The 24,123-nt window shown below is 34.2% G+C and overlaps 1 protein-coding gene across 2 annotated transcripts in view; it reads right to left on the bottom strand.

Moving 5' to 3' along the window:
- Positions 1-24,123, bottom strand: part of RABGAP1L (RAB GTPase activating protein 1 like) — an 808,808-nt gene that overhangs the window by 683,167 nt on the left and 101,518 nt on the right. For both annotated transcript variants that reach the window (XM_017866952.1, XM_017866951.1), the window contains exons 8-9: positions 6,136-6,202; positions 1,471-1,573 (exon numbers count right to left, since the gene is read on the bottom strand). In XM_017866952.1, the coding sequence (XP_017722441.1) occupies positions 1,471-1,573; positions 6,136-6,202 (170 nt within the window). The remainder of the gene's footprint in view (positions 1-1,470; positions 1,574-6,135; positions 6,203-24,123) is intronic.

Below are 24,123 nucleotides of genomic sequence, written 5' to 3'. Positions count from 1 at the left end.
TTTTATAACTTGATATGCAAAATTCTTCTATTTTGTTCTTCAAAACTGTCAACTGGCTTATTTTTATCATTTTCGTGGCTTCCTTCTGAACAGGTATAAGAAAGAAGGTTACAGGTATTTGCAAGCCTATCTCCAGAAATAACAAATTGTGGATCTAAAAATTATTTACTGCTAATAAATGAAAAGTTAAATTTTATATAATCTTTTTTTTCTTTTTAGCCCTCGTTTTAGACAGCTTAATATGTGATCAAATGCATGTGATTTATATAAATGGTGAATACTCTCTTTAAGGAAATGAAAGAATAATTATCATTTTAATGCCCTTCATAAACATATTATATTTTCATATCAGTATTCACGAATGCTTCCTGTCATTAAGCAAAAGTCTACTGTGGGTATAAACTAAATAATACAAAATTAATGATAAAACAAACTGATCCATTATATTGTAAATATGAATTAACGGTTTAATGACAGTAAAGCATTTAGGGTAGGAATGTAACTTACCAGGTAAAACTTTAAATTTAGTTTAAAAGTAGATGATGAAGGGGCAAAAAACATAGGCAATTAACAGCTATCTGGATGAAGTAGGAACGAAAAAACACAATGGAAAATGAAAATGTGACTAACATTTTCCATTCTGTTCAATACTAGACATGATAAATAATATGAAAATGTAAAAAACTAAGAAGAAACTATTTGCTACAACTGAAATATTTCATATATATTCTAGCATCCCAAAGGCCAAAAGACTGGAGCCAATAATTAATAAATGGAAAACTATAAGTAAACTATAATGCAAAAATAGTTAAAATAATAATTTTAAAATATTCAAAATTCCAAAATATTTCCTTTTCATCATTTTCTTTAATATTTCTCTATCACTAATCTCCACAAATGAAACAACTCTATAGTGGTATATGAAAACCAAAGCCCAAATGCTTTCTCTATAATCTAATAAAATTAATTTAGGCCAGGTGCAGTGGCTCACATCTATAATCCCAGTGCTTTGGGAGGCAAGAAGATCAGTTGAGGCCAAAGGTTCCAGACAAGCCTGGGCAACAAAGCATGACAAAAAAAAAATTTAAAAATTAGCCATGCTTGGCAGCACACACCTGTATTATTTAATAGCTACTAAGGAGGCTGAGGTGGGAGAATTGCTTGAGCATGAGAGTTTGAGGTTACAGTGAGCTATAATGCCGCTATACTCTACCCTGGGCAACAGAGTGAGATCCTGTCTCTTAAAATAATAACAATAATAATCATTCACATATCTTTTGGGAAGGATTTTTTTAAATAGTGGAGATTTCCCCATAGAAGCATAAAGAATAAAAATGAACCTCAAATTCTCAATAGAAAGAATATGTCCACTTTAAGTGAGTTCCACATTTTTTTAAAAACATGACAAAACAACATTGATCATAATACAAAACGTAAAGCAAACAAAAGGGATCTTTTAAGAAAAGTCACCTTTTGGGGTTTCCTCATTAAGTGCCAGAAATATTGGTGCATTGGGGTTCCACATGCCAGTGATGACATAAGCTCTCCCATCATAGCTCTTTCCCATGGATTCCTATAAAAATTCAAACAGTAATTACTGATAAAAGATATCAAAAAAATCACTACTTTAAATTGTATCTTACTTTAAGCAATACAATGTATTAAAATTTGGATTTACAGTCAAGCAGGAGCTTTATATCCACTGTAAATTCTTTTCATCCTACAAAAGCATTTATTTAAACATTAAATTCTTCTACAGCTTTCTTCAAGCATGGTTTCTACTTAAAGACATGTACCCTGTACCCTTGGGTAAAAGGAGGCATACATTTACATGCTGAATCACAAAAACATAATATTGTTACAAAGTTATATTTAACTTGATCTTGATGCCAACTGTCCAAATCTCATATACACATAGGATATATATGGTTTCTATTAAAGCAATAATATAGAATTAGCTGAAGACAGTTAAACTGAACTAGTAGCTAATCACAGTAGGGAAAGTTATTTTTCTTCTAATATTCTAATTTTTAATGAATTCTTAAAATATTAGTTTTGTTTACAGCCATTAATACCTTTAAAATTAACACTTTTCTATTTTCTGTATGTCAGATATTTGTATACTTTCTTACAATCATAAATTAGTATTAGGAGACTAATTTTGGTTTGTAAGCAACATCCAAGTGTATTAACTCTCTCCCTCTACTGTTACACTTACTCCCTCTTTCTTCCCTTCTCTCCTTCCTCTTCTCCTCCATTCTTTAAGACTTTACTAAGCCAGCTCTTGACTCTCACTAAAAAAGCCAGCAACTCCTATAAGCAAGGCTACTTATAGCTTGTGGATATGTGTGTGGAGAGAGGAGGGATAGAGATTGTTCCATGAAAGAACAAGACACAGCATACAAGTATTTCCAAATGCAAATGAACAGTATCTACAATACTTCAATTTTTGTAGCAATTTCCTCACATTATGAATACAGACTGTTAAAAGGGTCAGACTAAAACAAAGAGAAAAATTTTCCTTTTTTCATTATTACCCATTCACAGATGCTTCTCTGAACCCCCTATAAAATTGTGTCAGTCATGTGGTAATTACTATGTATATTTTTCTAGTGTATTAGTAATACTTCACTAATCAGATTGTGTAGCTTGAGTGCAGGGACCATGCATTCCAGAGATGAAATACACTCAAGGTCATTTGTAAATGAAACCCACTCACCAACACACTCATATGTTTACAGTCTCTTTCTCCACCTCTACACACACACACACACACACACACACACACACACACACACACACAGAGGCATGTACACAGGCCCCTATCCTCCATCTCTACTCCCTAATTAAGGCTCCGTTTGGAACAGAAACGGGTTTCTAACCCAAAAAGAATTCAATCCATTTCAAGATCAGAACTTGTGCTGTGCTTGAGTGCTCAAAATCTCTCAATCAACAAATACCAAAGAAAGTGGGCAGTCACCAGTGGAAGCTAAAAGGTTTTCATGAGGAGTCAGGCTATGATAGGCCACATATAAGACAAAGTTATAACAATTATGAAGTAGGGAAAAAATATATAAAGTACAATGTATTAGAAAACTGTTAAGTGGTAAGAGAAATGGAGAAAACAAACATAAAAAAAAACCCTTAAAAATTATAAATTATACAGACAAAAAACAAAAGCAGATACTGGGAGGCAGTAAGTGGGAGAGGGAGCAAGTGGAAGAGAAAATAGCAGAAATCATCGTACATGTAAAACTGTTTCATGAAACTTTTACTTTTGCTTTTTTGGACATACAACACACATTATGAGTATGCTAGATTACAACATAACATGTATTTTTAACTGTGGGTACAGCTACTGGTCTAGTGTTAATATATGGTTAATTGTAAAGATTCACAAACTTTCTGAGGAATCTCTAGGACTTTAATTTAAAATTTTAAATTATGTTCTGGTTCCAAGAAACCTAGTTCTACTGAGTTTTCTGCTTTTCTTGGTACCTTACTGTTAGGCTTTTCCCAGGAATCCAGGACTATGAATCAAAAAAATTCTCATTTTTGGCTAGGTGCAGTGGCTCACACATGTAATTCCAGCACTTTGGGAGGCCGAGGCAGGCGGATCACCTGAGGTCAGGAGTTCGAGATCAGCCTGGCCAACATAGCGAAACCCTGTCTATACTAAAAATATAAAAATTAGCTGGATGTGGTGGCACGCACCTGTAATCCCAGCTACTAGGGAGGATCAGGCAGGAGAATCACTTGAACCCAGGAGACAGAGGTTGCAGTGAGCCAAGACTGTGCCACTGCACTCCAACCTGGGTGACAGAGCAAGACTATCTCAAAAAAATAAAAAATAAAAAATAAAATTCTAATTTCTTTATTCCTACAAGTATCTTGACCAAAAATATTCTCATTATTGGAAGAAAATGGAGTCTCTACTACTTGTACTCTCCCAAAAAAACTGTGTGTGTATACACACACACACACACACACACACACACACACACACACACAGTCACCTGTTGCATAATGATAGGGATACATTCTGAGGTATGTGTCATTAAGCGATTTCTTTGTGCAAACAGAATATACTGTACTTATAAAAACCTAGATGGTATAGGGGCTACACACCTAGCCTGTTGCTCCGAGGCTACAAACTTGTACAGCACGTTACTGTACCGAATACTATAGCAATTATAACAATACTATTTGTGTACCTAAACACAGAAAAGGTACAGTAAAAATAATTATAATCTTACAGGACGACCTTCAAAGTATGGTACATCATTCACAGAAGTTGTCTTACTCTGCATGTGACTGTTATATATAAGTAATCTGGCTAGTTCACTGAAAAATATATCTTCATTTATAGGTAGGACTTTCCTTTCATGAGGATCACATGATATTTGCCAAGTGTCATAGAAGGAGTAAAAGTATTAATATCCTGTTCTAGAGGGCAGAATTAAGACTAATTAGGCAAAGTTACAAGAACTATGATTTCAGGTGATTATAAAAAGTAACTTGGTAATAACCAGAACTGTCCCTTAGACTTTAACATAAGGTAATGAGTTTCTTTTCATTAGAAGTAGTCTAGCTGAGGTTTAATGTCCACTATGAAGATTAACAACACTGGGTAATAACAAATCACAACTGCTAACCATTGCAAATACAAGCCTCTCATTTGCCCAACTATTTGTTGCAAGTAAGCCCCTTCTCTGTCTGAGAGCATGAATGCTCACAACCCTTTTGATTTAGATGTGGACTCGAAGGTGGGGAGGACTGTTCTGAAAGTTAGAGAGACATAGTGAAGGGGCCTCAGAAGTTTATACCAGTTCTGTAATTCTGTAACCAGAATTTAGGTTTTATGGACAAATCTCCGCAGTAATTCATCTTAGTCCTTTAAACTCTGAAAGACCATGATTAATTAGGACCTAGGATCTTAAAAGGTTTTAATACCTCAATCCTCCTAATCTACTTCCTCATGGAATTTTCAGGGCTCCAAAATGCTAATGACTTGCCTTAGGTAAAACCACTTTCATTACCGATATGTGGTTTAAAAAAAAAAAGATGTAAGAGACATAGATCAGTATCTAATTTACGTTTTCATACTCAATTTAACTGGTTGTCCTTACCTGACCTATTCAGGCAGTGCTTCCTCTATATTTCTATGGCTCGTTGTACCACCAGATACTGAAAAGGTTTGTTTCCCACAAGACCATGAACCCACAGATGGTAAGAGCTATATTTTACTCATATGCATAACCTTAGCACTTCACACAACACTGAGCAGACAAACAGGTACCCAAAAGCCTGAATAAACCATTCCTGTACTGCTATAAAATCAATATTGATATTACCATGAAATTACTCAAAAAAAGTTGACCTAATTAGTAATGTTTAACTGATATTTGCAAAACACAGCTGAAAAGAAGAAAGCATATAGTGCTTATTATCACTAAATATAAGAATCTCAGTTCACTAAGAAACTTCACACTTACTCTAAGATGATTATTTTCCTATAACATTTCTAAATCACAAATTAAATGTTTTCACTAATTGCAATATTAGAAGGTATTTTTATTTGAAAGTTAAAATAGCTTGCTACTTTTACACTAAATATCAACTGTTGAATATATATTAACCTTTTAGGACATTCCTTAAATAAATATTACTCCTAGAATAAATGTACTTTGCTAAAGACAGGTAATCAAGAAGAAATTCAGAAGGGGAAACACTTTAAAGAAAACAAAAGTGTCCATCACAAACTCAAATTAATAGCAGGGCATTAAAATAAATGAAAGGCACCATATTCACTCTGGAGATGCTTGTTATAATCATGTACTTGTTACTACAGGTTCAAAGAAAAGACATCTTTCTAAGAAGCCAAAAAAATAAATGGACATTGTCATAACACAATCCTTTTATTTGCTTTCAACTTGCATATGACTGTTTTGGTGGAAACTGTCCTGAATTCCTCTTTCACAATTTTAAGACTGTGTTACCAAATTTAATTATTACTATCACACAGCTGCAAGAAATAATTTTGACAATATGACAAAATTTGTAAACAGAAAATACTTGTAAAATATAAAATAACTATCATCTATACTTGGTTAAGGTGCTTAAGATTATCATTACCATATCCAGTAAATGCATGTCACTGTTCTTCACGTTTCGACCTGGGCTTAATAACATTCCAAAACATCTGAAAATATTGGGGAAAAAAAGGAGAAATAAGGTATCAAGAATATATAGAAGCCCAGTGAGCAAAAAGCCTTTTTACAATAACTATACAATCTGAGCTCTGTATTTATAATAAGCTTTAGTTTTTTTCTAAAAACACTAGAAATAAGTATTTATGAAGATACACAATAAAATCACACACAAATAAGTCATACAAATTTCCAGATCTTTATTTGCATGTAAAAGATTACCAATGATAAGAAACTGCCATAAAAGTGGCCATAAATCGTTCATTGAAAGAAAATATGGTACAGAGATACAAATTAGTTTCTAGGGAGATAAGAGATTTTATTTGCCTTAGACTTATTCCAAACATATAGGTCAAAACCCATTAACCCAGTTAAACCAAAAGGAGATTTTAAAATAAGAAGATGACACTATGCTCTCTTTGCATCAAACCAGATTTAAAAGAAAGCAAACTATTACCCTGACCCTCCACAGTCATGTTAAGTAAGTAGCATGTTAATATTATATCCTCTGTTTTAAAAAAAAAGTTATACAAATTTTATTACTAAATGTGCTATTAGTGAAGATATTATATCCAACATATTATTAATACACTGTTAACTATTTAATATTGTTCTGTGCTTCTTGATGCCAGAGAAGCTTTAGGAATCCCATCAACACTACCACTTTATTTGTAAAGGATTTGCATAAGCTCAAAAATTCAGCTAAATTGAAGATTTTTATGTTTGTTAGGCTACTATTAACTCCACTTTACATGTAAGCAAAGTGAAGTCCAGAGAAGTTAAGCAATTTACTCAAATTCATATTGCTATATTATAGGTCCCGTAACGTGAGAAGCAATGTAATCTGTCCACAGGGTCCCTCTGCCAACAACGCATACCCACACACAAGAATGTTTTTATTGTAGCTTCCCAGAATTTCAAGATATGCTGTGTAATAATTTATAGAAAGGGTAAAAAATATAGCTACATTAAACATAAGATTTTTTCAATTTCAAAATAGTGGCAGCTAACCACTCAACCGTGATTCTGATCCTTGTTGTTTTTCAAAGGTTTACTCTCCTAGTATCATGGCTAATGCTTACGTGAGCAAGATCATTGGTCCTGTCCAAATGTAAGCTTAGTAAGGAGTAAATATATACTTCCTATAAGTGCTTGAGGATGACTTGCTCAAGGCTTCCTTCTGGCCCCCAAAAATGATCAGGTACATAGCAAAGCTAAAGTTGGTAAGCTCTGAGGATAACTTTTCAAATACAGTGAACAAAAAATATAATCTACAAGAGAAATAATTATACTCCAGTACTCATAATTTCAACTATATACTGCCAAGATCTCTCTCCTATGAATTCTTGTAATAAACACTGTCTACACAAATAAAATGATAATTAATCATGCAATTCACTGTACTATTTCTTATACTACTGCCCTAAATTCTTGCTAAGGAAGAATAAAAGATTTAATTCTTTTTTAGAAATAAAATTTGGTCTCTCTAAAAAGTCAGGTCAATGAGAACAGATTTATCTCACACATCCTTACATACTTTGCTTCAGCTTGCATCTCTAATTTTTTTTGTTTTAAGAACAATGCTCTATATTATAGGGTTTAAATTACAAACCCATTATAATAAGTTAACAATTACCAAAGTATGTAAAAAAAAAATAAGTTCTCCCTTCTCTCAGCCTCCTTAGGAAACAATGCTAACAGTTTGGAATGTATACTCTCTTTCTTTCTGTTCTTTGTGAAAATTTAAAGGATTTTTTGTTTTTTAAGGCAGAAAATATTTTTTTTTAATTTTATTTTATAGGCATACAGATTACAAGTGCAGATTTCTTACATGTATACATTATGTAGTGTTAAAGTCTGTCTGGGCTTTTAGAGTACCCATCACCCAAAGACTGAACATTGTAACCAAGAGGTAATCTTTCAAACTTCACCCCCCTCTCCCACCCTCCTACCTTTTGTAATCTCTAATGGCTATAATAAAAGTTAAAGTTTAATGCCATTTTTTTCTCAAGCACTTCCAGGTGAATGATAAAACAGATGAAATCTCACATTTTCTTAGCATAATATTTCTATATTACCCTGTACTGCAAAAGGAGCCTTAGAGGTTTGGATTTTTCTTAAGTAGCAATACTCATCACCTTATTTTGATAATCTTAATGCACTAATCTTTTCCTGGCTTGTATTAAAAAAAAAAAAAAAAAAGGCCTGCCACCAACCAGCATGACCTTAGAGAAAGCACCTAACCCCCTGGGACTCAGCTCCCTCTTCTAGCAAACAGGAAAGGTATAATACATGAACTTTAAGCACCTAAATTACATAATTATTTTCTGTCAAGCTGTATTAGTCATTTTCAAAATTACACTTCATTAAAGCACATCAGGATTCCTATGGAGGCCAGCAAGATCTATTAGGAATAATGTGTCAGAAATTAGATAGATATTATTAGTAACACTAACACCTAATGGGAGTATTAAGTGTTTCACTGGGGAGTTCAAAGCATTCAACGGTCTCTTATTAACTCATAAGGTAAAAAGCAAACTGCTATCCCACCTATTTTCTAGAGGAGTTTACAGTATAGTGGGGGGAAAGTAAGTAAACAGGCAATTAGAATCTGATATTGTTAGTTCTAAAATACCTGTAAGTACACAATATTAACAAAGTATAGAAGAGACATCCAACATAATTTATAATATACTGAATAGGTAGCTGATTTCACTCAAAAATTGAAATCAACCTCCTGAGAATGAGCTGATGATGATGCTATTATATCAATTATTATCGTAATAGTGGATATTATTTATTGAATGTCTTAACTTTAAGCCAGGCTCTACTATACTGTTGCATTTAAATTTCAAAGCAACCTTCATATAACAAATGATAAACTGATTTTCAAAAAGAATGGCTTTGCCCAAAGCTACATAGCTACTAAGTTACAGGACTGTGATTCATGCCCATGTCTATCACTACAAAACTATATGGTCTTTTACATTACAGCCTGCCAAGGGCTATCAGTAAAAGACTGTAAACTCCTTGAGTGACCGTGGGCAAATCACAAACCTCAAAGTCTCACTTTCCACATTTCTGAAGTACAAATACTTGCTTTCATGTTCATTACGTCAATGTAAACTTGACATGAAAAAACTCATGGTAAAAGTGCACTGTAAGCTATAAAGTAGTTGATAATTATAAATCATTATTATAATTACCATTATCATCAAGAAGAGAAAGCTCTGCCTTTCATAGTAGTACTTAGTGTTTACTCAAAATAGAACTTTAAGCAGCTTTTAACACCAAGTTAACCACCAGAACAAATACCAAACACTCCATATCACTAATACACTTTAGACTTAATTGCAGGAAAAGTGAGAAAACAGATGTATTAATGTCCTGCAATATGAAACTAATTTTTTAAAACTTTTACCTTTAGTTTATCAAATCATTAGGAATTATATATATCTCCATGAAGATAAAAATGGAAGGTAGGGAAGGAGAGAGAGAGGACAAGAACACTGTCTCTTGCTGTACCAAACTTTTATTATTAAAAATGAAAAAGTGACAGTGCCTGCATGTTGTGCACATGTACCCCAGAACTTAAAGTATAATTAAAAATATATATATTAAAACTTAGATCATTACCCAACTAGTATAAATACACCTGTATAAATCAAGGAGCAAAAATTGTATCTCACAAGAACTGAGAAACACTATTCTAGGACGCATTGTTGCGAAGTAAGCAAGCAATAAACAGTTACTGTCCAAAAAAAAAAAAGAAAATTAAGGGGAAAATAGAACTGCAAGTAAGAAAATCTATAATGCAATCATAGTTTTTCAAAACTTTATGCAAAACACTAAAACTAAATAATTTCATAAAAGTTGGAATCTCAGTCAGTCTCCCCAAAGGGGCTAAAGCAGAAAGATAATTGGGTAAATCTTCTATTGTGTCAATGAGACTGTTGTTTCCCTTACTAAAAAGACTGAAGTAGAGAAAGATACACATGCATTTGTCACTATGTACGGTGGTGTGGAACCATAAAAATAAACATATAAGCTAAAACTGTATATAAAATGATCATATTTTCAAAGGGAAAAATTATGATTCTCCAGTAACCTTTAAAATTTTGTCCAAACTTCAAAACTCTCTTATTTTCACTTATAAATGTACAGGACAATTGTTAAAAGTAAAACTATTATCTATTTAGCACTTCGTTGTTTGAAGCACAAAATTAAAGTATTTTAATTATTTGAAAAAAAAACTTATCAAGAATATATTGAAGAGTGCTTGCTGCCTTCTCATACAATTTACAATACGAAGTATCTTTTCTATCTTGGCAAGTTGTCATATTCCTTTCTAAGTTTGGATTAGCTTCCAAACTTTATCCTTTGCATGTTCAATGTTGTGAAATAACTCCAAGAGTTCCTTTAATGTGAAAAATTCACCAGAGTCATTTCCCCTGGAAATCACAACCACGTTCCTTATTTACGTTGATAAGTTCATCTTCACAAAGCTCCTCTGGCTGCATATCTAGAGTCCACTGAATAGCAACAGTGTCAACACTCCCACAGACAACTATTTCTTCTACATCTCCATACATGTCCTATTCAGATCCTGCAAATGTACTTCTATAGCGAAGTAAAAGTTTTGCTATACTACAGACATAATATTCATTGTTGCTCCCTGAAATGATGCCTTCAACTGCATGCTTTATGTCATATTTCTCCCAAAATTGAGATAAAGAAATTGCATAATTTCCAGTCTCTTTATAATTACTATTTCCTTTTGATGTGGAATCTAACTTCAATATTTTGACTGACATGCTAGCAAAATGATTGGAATTTTGTTTATTACAGTCTTCAATCCAAAGCAGACATATACGCTCCAGTTAAACCATAAGCAACTTTCTGTTCCTTGTGAAACTTAAACTAAAGGATGTTGGAGTGATTTTATCATTTTTTTAAATTCATCATACTTTTTCAATATGGTTCATATCACAGCTTTAAACAGGTCTAGGTGTCAACCTGTCTTCATTTTGCTGTTGTCATTTTCAAATCTTCTAAGACTGTGCATCTTCTAAAATTACATGCAATTTCACTTTCAGCATTATGACTTTTCATTTCTTTGTAGCACTATCTTTGTTGGCCAATTTCCTCTTTGGATTATCCATTTTTGTAAAATGTCAAATGGATTTATTACCAGAGACAAAGAGGCAACACAATCACATACTTTGCTATCTGTAAGTAAAGTGAATAACAGATACACAGTGACCAATCACCAACAGACTTTGGAAGAAGTGACATGATTGGTCACTAATCATGTATGTATATCGTGACTTGTTGACTCAACAGATATGCAATTACTCTGTTAATATACTATGGTAACAGAAATTTGAACCATGTGGTTGGGACACTAGTGTTATAACTGAACCATGGTAAGAGAAAATAATGTATACCATAACTACAAAGCAAGGACTGCCTGTACATACACACAGGTTCTAAAGAACTCTAGCCAAGATTTTGCCTTCTGACGGTGGCAGTCTACTCTGATTTTGCAGGTTACTTACTCCTGATTATCACTCACAAAAGACCAATAGTCTTAAAATTTTAACTGTGGTTGTTGTAATAGGACCACTAATAGTAATAATAGCATGCATTTATTAAGCATTATTGTGAACACTTACTAGCTGATCTTCTCCCCACAATCTTAAGAGGTAAGTTTCATTCGCAATTTACAAATTGGAAACTGAAGCACAGAGAAGTTAAATAACTTGACCAAGATCACTGTAAAACCAAGATTCAAACCCAGATGAGGGTACTCCATAGCTATTTATCCTAAAAATTTCACTCTAGTAACTTCAGTGATATCAGTAATAGGAAGAAGTCTCTCCAGTAGGATTTATACTTATCAGCAAGAGAGATTTAAAAATTGGTTACTCTTTTCATTCATCAGGTAGGAAATAGTTTTATCTATCTATGTATCTATGTATCTAACTAACTAACTAACTATCTTAGATTTTCTAGAACACTAGGAAAAACCACCAGGAAAAAAAAATAACCTAAAATAGATCTTAGGACTGCCATAGAGCTGTTACCAGTATAGAGAATTTAACATACACACAGGTTATAAAAGAAAAATATTTTAGGTCAATTTTTTAAAATTGTCAACCAATAAATTTCAAAAAAAATACCAGTACACAGAAAATAACATACAGAAAGAAGAGTATTTTTAGGTCAATGTTTTTAAAACTTTTCATTGAATACATTTCAAAAACAAAAAAACCCTCCTTAGCAATAATCTCCCCATTAATTCTCACATTAATAAAGGGTCAAAATTTAAAATGCAGAATAACTCAAATATGAGTGTTTTCTTTCTTCACTTTTTTTTCCTTTTTTTTTTTTTTGAAATAGGCTCCGGCTCTGCCACCCAGGCTGGAGTGCAGTGGCACAAGCTCAGCTCACTGCAACCTCCACCTCCTGATTCAAGCCATCCTCCCACCAAATATGAGTACTTTTCCTTCAAACACAAAATGAGAACTTAGCTACAGTCAGATTTTAAGATATATTAAAAATGATTATAACAAGAAAACCAATGAATTTCAAAGTCTGACATGGTTTAATCCCGGCTTAAAACATTTAAAATCCATTATTTTGCTTCTCCATTCAGTAAGACCAATGCAGGACATTCAGATAGTGATACATTATTTGGACTTTTGCAGATATTAGGTATATGCATCAAAATAAACGGGTGCTAATTTACAAGTATTTTTTCAATTGAATATATTTGTAAACACAATTCAAAAACATCTAAAAGCATAAAGAAAAGAAATATCTTCCCCTGTATAGCTACAGCTAATTAACAAAAGTCCATTTTTCTCCTTCACAAAGGCTGATTTTGCAGGCTACTGATTCCTGATTATCACTCATAAAACACATGTAGATAGGGTTGAACCAAACATGGGCAAAAAATGATTAATTCAATTTAATGAGAAAATTTACAGCAAAAGCACCTACATTAACTTTTGATAAAATAAGAATCCTAGTGATTCGACTTGGAGTTCCTGTTTCTTTTTCTCTCGATTGTCATTTCTTTTGTTTTTCTTCTAATTTTTTTTCTTTTATCTACAGTCTACATTTTTTCCCAATTCTATTTGTATTTTTTATTTAATCCCTTTCCTCTATAGTTTTATCTTTCTTCACATAGTTGGAAGTAGAACTAATATGATTTAATGAAGAATTAGATGTAGAGTGAGAGAAAATGAGTTGAAAATGCCAAGTTTTCATCCACAGTAATTGGAAAGATCAAGTTAAAATTAGTAAGACTGTGAGAAATTACAGGAGGAACAAGTTTGGGATGGTGTCAAACTTGATTTTTTAGCTTGATTTTTGAACATATTAACTTTGAGATACCAGATGAAGATCTGAAGTTGTTGAATATATAAGTTTGGAGACATCAGGTCAGAGATAAACATTTGGAATCATCCACTTATAGATATATTTAAAGTCATGAGACTGGATGGGCTAATCTAACAAGCAAGTATAGTAGAAGAAAGACTGCTCAAACAATGCCTTTGAGATGGCAAAATGGAATAAAATATAGTATGCAAGTAGAAAATTAGCCTTAAAAGCGCAGACATTTCATATTATAAAAGAATTAAGTTTCCTGTAGTACAGTGGAATAATGAAATACTTCACCTAAATATATAAAATTTTAAAAGGAAATAAAATTTTAAAATAACAGGGAAATAAAAGAATGAGTAAACTTATTAAAATATACTGAAAATTAAAAAAATCAAACATTTAAAGTACAAACACAAAATTTCACCTATAAGACATATTTCACTTTTAATTAATTGCCTAAAGTCCTACTAAAAAAAAATAACATTTTTAAGTCCCTCTTCCCTTCAAATGATCCACAGATCTTTAAAGGGGAATAAAACAACTATGCTACTATTACAAATACGGATAAAATATTAGTAACTAAACAATATTTACTAAAGAAATAAAATAAAATAATCATATCCTATTTATAGGTACTTAACACTGACCCCTGTAAACATCCCCCAGTCCCCAAAAAAGAAAGAAAAAATCATACAGAAGAGTCAAATGAAAAGGCTTTAGGAAGAACAACAAGATGGTCTTGATTCAAATACTTGTGTTGCCAATTATAAGCTAGATTTCATAGCAAGGCAAAAAAAACATGCTTTAGCTCCCTATTCCCTGTAAAAAAAAAAAAAAAGTAAATAAAAGATAATCTACTTTGCAGGGTTCCTTGCTTTAGTATGAAAAAGGCTCTGCGTGGAATGGAAATAAACATTGTAGAAAAAAATCGTTGTTTTTTCCTTGCCGTTATTGTGACAGTAAAAAGATTATCTAAACCACTTTTGTTTTGTTTTCCTGGAAAATATCAGAAACTTTATGGATGGCTTAATATCACTAGATATTAATTCAATTAGATACTGTAAGTCAGAATTCTATTAGGACAGAAAACACAGTAATCTAAACAGGGGAAAATTACTATAAAGAATTGTTAATTGTCATAATAGAGTAACTATAAAGAGAATTATAACCCTAAAGCTAAGGGAGAGTACCATAAAGAAGAACTAACTTGGAAGTTGGGTCCTTTCGCCAAAGCTGGTATTCAGACCTCACTGGAGAAGGTAGGATTACAGCCCAATGAATAGCAAAGAAGTTTGCTGGACCGCCTAGGCAAAGTTGGACCACAGGCAAGCAGGAAACAACCCTCTGGGCTGCAGCCAGCAAAGGCTGGCAGGTAGGTAGGCAAAGGAAATCAGGGCTTCCAGAGCCAGCTCACTGGCAGTGTGGTACGAGGCCTGGGGCACACAATGTCTATGTCAGGAGGGCTGTAGGAGGGCCTCACTGAGACAGAACCAAAGCTATGAGCTCACGGAGGGACTGCATGCACTGGGTGCACAGCTAGGTTGAACCAAAGATCAGCAAAAGCACTGGATCTTGTAGCAAGAGCAAGAAAACAATAAATGTAACACATCAGAAACAAAAGAAACCCCATCTTCCTGCAGTGTCCCTGCAACACCCTCTACTGGCATAATTTAATATTGTGCTTGCTGCAAAGAAGAAATGTTTAAAGCTCCATTAATGCAGATCAGGTAAGAAGACAGATTTGGAGCCAAGGGGTAATAACCTGATAACTGGACAGGATTGGGTTAAAACACCCAATCTCTTCCAATTACTTAGCAGCCAGGCTACATATCCAAATTTCTTAAACCAACAAATTAAATTTTTATATTATAGAGTATACTGTGATTTATAAAAGGATTCAAAAAGAGCTGCAATAGAAGTCTGCAAATTGTACCAATGCCAATTTCCTAGTGGTGATACTGTACTATGGTTATGTAAGATGTTACTACAGGGGGAAATGGGGAAGCATACATGGAGCATCTCTATACTATTATTGCAATTTCCTGTGCATCTACAATTACTTCAAACTGGAATTTTTTTAATGAGCTCCAAAACATCTAGAATCAATCAACTTATGAGAACACATTACAGACAACAATATATGTTTTCATTCCTCATATTTTTAAAGTATTTCTTAAAATACAATGCTGAAAAGGTAATAGTATTACATCCACATTTAATACTTAAACCATAATGCCACCTCTCCTGACTGGGTGCCAACAGAAGCCAGCAATGAAAAGATGCTGAAAATTCTGTACTGATTACAAGTTTCACTTCAAAGGCTGAGAGTCAGATAGAAGCTTCCAATTATTCACTCCCCAAATTATTCACCTGAAAATGCCAATAGCTTTCTATCAATTGTCACATGAAATCATTAACAGAGAACAATGAAAGTACTTTTGTATAAGTAAGTAATGCCTGCTTTCCTAAGGAAAAAGACAGTTATCTTTCTACTGCCTTACAAGAAAACATAAGCAGGACAAGTGAATAAGCTCACAGGGCAGCTTTTCAAACATTATGCAGAGGATGGGTCATCCCACTCATCTATTCCCATTTTCAGGAAGGGGAAGAATGACATCCTCTAAGAGAAATTATTAGAACATCCAAAATTCTTTATTTTGCTGTAAAAGTTTATAAACATACTAATTTACATAAGAGAATAAAACATCCAAATCAGACTAACATCTAGGCAATTTCAAGGCAGTAACTTGAGTTTTTTCCTAAATAAAACGGTAACAACTTGCTAAGGCGAAAGTAAAAATAAGTACCAAGTAAATTCAGCAAAAGACCCTCAGAATGGTCTAACATGAAGTTACAGCAGTCAAAAAATAAGAAACAATTCAAATTCTACTGTCCATCAAATTTCGTGATGGCAAATCACACTAAAAAACTGTTTCGCAAGAAGAAAAGAGTCCCTGGGTGAGTTTTTCAGTACTCCTTGTCTAAGAAATCTTTTCCTCAAGAAAATAACACACGGAAAGGTACTATCAATCACCCATGCTACAGGGTATGGTTCTTATCACTTCAGTTTCTCATTATAAAGTTTGTGCTGCAAGCCAGCAAGCACAAACTGAAAACTGAAACAAAATTGCTACAGAAAGAGGCACATCACTGAACTCTCCAAATGATCAAACTACATGATCTGATATGATCACTGCCTTTTAGAAATGATGTGTTTTTTTTCTAATGTATATATAATGATTGTATCCCCCCAAATCAATGTGAGATAGAAGTGGCTCATGGAAATCCTTCTTTTCCAAAAGTATTGGCCCATGTTACTCACTGCAAATTGAGTTGTGTGCTTATAACAACTCTAATCATTATATTCTGCTTGCTGTATCACTACTTCATTCTGGTTAGCACAAGTATTAATATGAGGGCAGACCCCTGAGAACACAGTGATAGGACAGACATAAAACCCTGGTGCCAAAAATTGCCTCCCGATTACTCTTCCCCAAGGCCTGAAATTACCATTATTGGAACCTCTTCATGTTAAAGAATAATAAAGAGGCTCATTTTCTAAATGTGTATGGTATTATTTGTCTTGAATCATTTTATCATGAAATAAGAAGTATTACTTGGCAAAAAAATCAACTAGACAGAGCACTAACACGGCAAAGACTGAAAAATTTTCCCTTTCTCTTTTCTGACCTTTGGAATATTGAGTATAGCAAACTATTCAAAGCATCCAAGTGGGTGCTAAGTAATAGTGCTAGTAATACTGCATTTAGGTAACAGTGCTAGTAATAATGTATTTTAAACACTATCAAGGCTTTAAAAATACATATCAATGTAATAGTATGCAAGAAATCTCTTGTAATATTTATGTATGTGGTGATACCAAAACCCATAATAATGGCAGCTAGTCAGTGAGAGAAATGATCACCGTTTCTGTTTTGGGAACACCGGAAGACCCTGACCTCATGTGCACAAACTTTAACATCTCAGTTGGAGGCCCTCCATAAGTAAGCTTCAGACTACCACTCCTCACACATTTCATATACAATGATCTTGCTTTCTCCTCTTAGTTGTTAATGTTGGCTTTCTCTTCTACAAAGGCACTGAGGGTTTGAAATTCCTGAGCAATCACTTGAATGCCCTAACATCTAAGTTCACACTTTTAAATTCTGCTGAAAAGATACCAAACAATACCAATTCATTTATCTTCAAATTGGCTTAATTTTAAACCTAGTATATAATCAAGATTTAATTGGGTTTAGCCTTTAAGAGTACACACTCAGAAAACAGATGATCCTGGTTTAAATCCTGGCTCTACCAGTTTCTGGCCACGTAACCAAAGTTACTTAACCTGATTAAACCTCTGTTTCGTCATCTGTAAAAACAGAGTAATAGGCCAGGCACGGTGGCTCACCCCTGTAATCCCAGCACTTTGGGAGGCTGAGGTGGGCAGATCACGAGGTCAGGAGTTCAAGACCAGCCTGACCAATATGGTGAAACCCTGTCTCTACTAAAAATACAAAAATTAGCCGGGTGTGTTGGTGCATGACTGTAGTCCCAGCTACTTGGGAGGCTGAGACAGAAGAATTGCTTGAACCCAAGAGGCAGAGGTTGCAGTGAGCCAAGATCACACCACTGTACTCCAGCCTGGGTGACAGAGCAAGACTGTATCTCAAAAAAAAAAAAAAAAAATAGAGTAATTATAATAGTACCTTCCTCACATGTTTAGATAAGTTGTTCAATGGCCATCAAACAGTAAGTGTTCATTAAATGTTGGCCATTATTATTGCTTTTTTATATCCAGTTATTAAATAAAACTTAATATGTGATATCCAACATAGGTAATCAAGAAAAGGAAAAGAATATTGGAAGTTTTCATGACTTGAGAACAGTTTTCATACATTCTCTAAAAAATACAGGATTTTATTGGTGCAATATTCAGTTATTAATTCCATATTATAACATTTTAGCCACACTGCCTATCTATAAAATTTATATACTTTTATTCATTTACAAGTATTTAAAAAGAAGCATAAAGTAAGAACATGATTTTGAGTACCAGATGTACTAAAAATAATAAAATAAACATTATACATTTATTATTTATAAAATAAAAATAATAAAATTAATTAAATTAATTTTATAGCCTCCATCAAGTTACGTAACTTTTGTATCTCAGTTTCCTCAACTGCAAAATGAAGATAATAGTACCTAAACCTCATAAATACCACCTAGAACAGTGCCTGACACTGAGAAAGTGCTAAGCAGGAGTAAGTAGCTAAGTATAAAGCTCTGTGTTCCAAGCACTCTACTAGATGCTGGGGATTCTGGGATAAACAACACAGTACTTGTTATCAAACGGGTCAAGACAGACAACTGCAGTATAATTTGCAAAATATCTAGATACAAACAACCCTTAAGCCCTTGGATGTACACAGAAATGGCTTCTTTCATAATATATTTTTCAAAAAAAAACAGAATATTGGCCAGGCATGGTGGCTCACACTTGTAATCCCAGCACTTTGGGAGGCTGAGGCAGGAGGATTACTTGAAGCCAGGAGTTTGGGACCAGCCCAGACAACTAAGCGAGACCCCGTCTCTATGAAAAATAAATAAGACAAGTTAAAATTAGCCCTGAGTAGTGGTGGGCACCTGTAGTCCCAGCTACTTGGGAGGCTGAGGCAAGAAGACAGCTTGACCCCAGGAGTTGAAGGCTGCAGTGAGCTATGATTACAGCACTGCACTCCAGTCTGGGCAACACAGCAAGGTCCTGTCACCAAAAACAAACAACAACAACAACAACAAAAATACTGAATGTTGAACATTTTACATAATTTAAAAAATGATTTAAAAAAAATTTTTAATGATACATTTTATTTTCTCCTTCAGAAGATAAGCAAAAATTATATAATTTGAAGGATTTTCTTTCACACCAGTGTTTTGATAGTACAAATTAACTTGTCAGCAGCAGTTATTAAAGATTTCGGTCAGGCACAGTGGCTCACGCCGATAATCCCAGCACTTTAGGGAACCAAGTCAAGATCACTTGAACTCAGGAGTTCAAGACCAGCCTGGGCAGCATAGGGAGACCCCCATCTCTCCAAAAAATTTTTTTAAGTAGCCATAAACGATGGCATGTGCCTGTAGTCTCAGCTCCTCAGGAGGCTAACATGGAAGGATCGCTTGAAACTAGGCAATGGAAGATGTAGTGAGCCAGGATCACACCACTGCACTCCAGTCTGGGTGACAGAGTGAGACCCTGCCTAACAGAAAAGATTCGGAGGTGTTAAGAATTTTCTTGGTAAGGCTGCCACCTGCTGGACAATCTTAAATTCCACTGTTTACAGTCTGATTTAAACATATTAAATACCACATTTAACCCAATGAAATGCAAACTTTTTTTTACCAACATAGAAAAATCCAAGAATTTACAAAATCTTGTGTATCACAGGTAATTTGATCTGTTATGCTGAACAAAGTATTGCTTAGGGAAGAGTCATTCACCTGAGTAAATTTTTAGTCAATTAACATTTGGATGTTTACAGAGATTATCTAACAAAATCAGTGGAAAAGGAAGCAACACAATTTAACATGGATTCAGTAATTGCTGTTGGATATACGAGTCCATGGTTGCAAGTGTCAGATATCAGCATCAGCAAAATAGTTATGTTAAAATAAAAGCAATGTAATTTAGCCATTCCACAAGTACACATCTCTCAAAACATGTATACAATAATACAACTCTTCTGTGTCAATTAAAAAAGAAATAAAACCAATATAGTATTAATGTATTCAAAATAATTTTAAAAACAATTGTCCTAATGTGTACAAATGTGTACTCATGTTTTTGGTAAAATATCTAATGATAGTAGCATATACTGATTCAAAAGGCATTTCTCTCAACTCAGGCAGAAGTTGACATAATGTGCTCTGGAAAAAATACCTTAAAATTATTCAAAAAGTAGCTTTAATGATGATGAAGACACTGATATTAAAGATTATGAGAGTCTGATAAAATTGTTTTATGAATATAAGAGTGGGCAAAAAGTAACATTTCTAAGTTATTGTTTTGTGTAATATATTTAAATGTGTGTGCAAATGTTTTACCCAGTTAGCAAAGAACATACATAGAATTAGGCATTCAACTATTTCACCTATGTTTGTCTAGGTTTCTATATTCAAGTTGCTCAAACTTGGAACTTACTGAGAAAAGGAAGGATTGCCTATCTTCACATTTAGGCACAGTTTAGGCATAATATACCACTTAATCATAAAAGTCCAAGATTTTAAAATAACACTTATTCAAAGTTAATTAACTCAATACCTAGTACTTCTTTGTCTGTGTTACTACAGACTTGTTAAATTGAAAGATGCTTTGTTAGGCTAAAAAGGATGATGATGCTTTAAAAAATGATGGAGGCATGTCATAAAGATAGGGTTTGAAGGGGCTCCAACTGGTTGATTCTGGGGCAATCTGAACACCAAAATAATTAGGTACTTCAATCAATTATGTAGTACTGGGGGGAGGAAGGGGGTTAATTTAGGGATCTGTACCAATAACAAGTAGTTAAATGGAAGAAAAGGGAAAGATCTGGTTTACATCCGAATGCCAAGGACTGAATGCAAAATGTAGAGAGAAGGCAAGAGTTGAGAAATTAATCATTTTGCAATCATCATAGTACAGACTAGATCCAACAAGAATCATAAAAGAATGTTAAATTAAGGAGGAAATTTTGATGAGGAGCAGGATATATTTTCGTGGTTGTTTTTTTTTTGTTTTGTTTTGTTGAGATGAAGTCTCACTCTGCCACCAGGCAGGAGTGCAATTGGCTCACTGCGACCACCACTTCCTGGGTTCAAGAGATTCTCCTGTCTCGGCCTCCTGAGTAGCTGGGACTACTGGCGCCTGCCACCATGCCCAGCTAATTTTTGTATTTTTAGTAGAGACAGGGTTTCACCATGTTAGCCAGGATGGTCTCCATCTGTTGACCTCCTGATCTGCCCGCCTCGGCCTCCCAAACTGCTGGAATCACAGGCGTGAGCCACCGCACCCAGCATATTTTCATGATCTTAATGTGTTTCTTCACAGACTGCTTACCAGTTGCAAGGGAGAAAAAAAGTAAACATAGAGGGAAGAAATCAGACATCTTAACTATGTAATCAAAATTATCATCATCATCAAGGGACAGATGGCTATCAAGCGCCTCCAGATGTGATACTCTGTGAAGGACGCATAACTTATGCAGCAATATATAATCTGAATTTAATCACAAGGAAATATTAAACAAAGCCAAAAAAATGGGCAATGTTATATTAAAAAGAGGAAAAATGGATATATTCTCCAAAAACGTCCACGTCTTAAGAGACAGAGGAAGGCTGTGGAAATGTTCCAGGTTAAAGAAAGCTAAAGACATATGGTAACTAAATGCAATATCTAATCCTAGAATGAATCCTGAACTGGAGGAGGGAAAAGGATATTATTAGGTTAACTGGCAAAATAGGAAGGTAAATGGAAGATAGATTAAAAGTAGTGTATGAATGCTAAATTCACGTAGGTTGATAAGTATACTGTGGTGACGTAAGCGATATCCCTATTCTTGTAAGATATACACTAAAGCATGTAGGGGAAAAGGGCCATGATGCATTTAACTCACTCTTAAAAGTGTTCAGGAAAACGATTGTATGTGTATAGGGAGTAGCAGGGAGAAGAGAAAGAGAATGCAAGCTGGGCGCAGTGGTTCATGTCTGTAATCCCAGCACTTTCGGAGGCTGAGGCAGGTAGATCATTTGAGGTCAGGAGTTCGAGACCAGCCTGATCAACATGGTGAAACCCCATCACTACTAAAAATATACAAAATTAGCCAGGTATAGTAGAGCACACCTGTAATCTCAGCTACACAGGAGGCTGAGGCAGGAGAATAGCTGGAATCCGGGTGATGGAGGTTGCAATGAGCCAAGATCGGGCCACGGCACTCCAGGAGGGCTGACAGAGCGAGACTTTGTCTCAAAAAAAAAAAAAAGAAAGAAAGAGAATGCAAAGCAAATTAGGTAAAATGTCTCCAATATATGAGATTTTAGTAACATTGGTAACACTGAGATATTGGTAACAATCTTGGTAAAGAGTATACAGGTCTCTCTACTAGTTTGATTGTTTTAACTCTTCTGTAAGTTTGAAATTACTTCCAAATAAAAGTTTAAAACATTGCTATATATAATGCTTACCCCTAAAACTAAAAGGTTCCTATATGTAAAATGTAACCATATTATTTTGGAACCGTAATATTCAACATCAAAATACCTTATCTTCAACTCTTTTCATCGATTTTAAGAAAATCATCAATTTTAAGACTCACCATTATTTTTTATATCTCATAAAAAAAAGTGACAACTATAATCATAAGATGCCTCTCAAAAGAAGACATTTATGCAGCCAACAAACATGAAAAAAAGCTCATCATCACTGGTCATTAGAGAAATGCAAATCAAAACCACAATGAGATACCATCTCACGCCAGTTAGAATGGAGATCATTAAAATGTCAGGAAACAACAGATGCTGGAGAGGACGTGGAGAAATAGGAATGCTTTTACACTGTTGGTGGGAGTGTAAATTAGTTCAACCATTGTGGAAGACAGTGTGGCGATTCCTCAAGGATCTAGAACTAGAAATACCATTTGACCCAACAACCCCTTACCCAAAGGATTATAAATCATTCTACTATAAAGACACATGCACATGTATGTTTATTGCAGCACTGTTCACAATAGCAAAGACTTGGAAGCAACCCAAATGCCCATCAATGATAGACTGGATAAAGAAAATGTGGCATATATACATCATGGAATACTATGCAGCCATAAAAAAGGATGAGTTCATGTCCTTTGCAGGGACATAGATGAAGCTGGAAATCCATCATTCTCAGCAAACTAGTACAGGAATAGAAAACCAAACACCGCATGCTCTCACTCGTAAGTGGGAATTGAACAATGAAACACATGGACACAGGGTGGGGAATATCACACACTGGGGCCTGTTGTGGGGTGGGGTACTAGGGGAAGGATAGCATTAGGAGAAATACCTAATACATAGGACGGGTTGATGGGTGCAGCAAACCACCATGGCACATATATACCTATGTAACAAACCTGCACGTTCTCCACATGTACCCCAGAACTTAAAGTATAATAAAAATAAATAAATAAATAAAATATTTTTATTTTAAAAACACTATTTTGAATGCTGTGGAGAATAAATGGAGTTGGGTATAAATGGAAGACATGAGAAAGGATGTGGAATGCTAGTTAGAAGGCTGTAATGGCAGTTCAGATATTACTAACCCAGGTGTGGTAAAAAGTTAGCAAAAATTTTAAGTTTCCAAATCTACGCTTACCTTCTATTAAATGTATTTCCATTAAATGTATTTCCATTAAATGTACTTACTTTATTTAAAAAAAGAAGAAGGAAGAAAGACAGACGGAAAGAAAGAAAAAAAAGAAAGAAAGAAGGAAAGAGAAAGAAAGAAAGA

The sequence above is a fragment of the Rhinopithecus bieti genome, unplaced genomic scaffold (assembly GCF_001698545.2).
Source record: "Rhinopithecus bieti isolate Rb0 unplaced genomic scaffold, ASM169854v2 scaffold_1853, whole genome shotgun sequence".
NCBI lineage: Eukaryota > Metazoa > Chordata > Mammalia > Primates > Cercopithecidae > Rhinopithecus > Rhinopithecus bieti.
The sequence above is the reverse complement of the archived record's forward strand: the minus strand, read 5'-3'. Positions and strand labels throughout refer to the sequence as shown.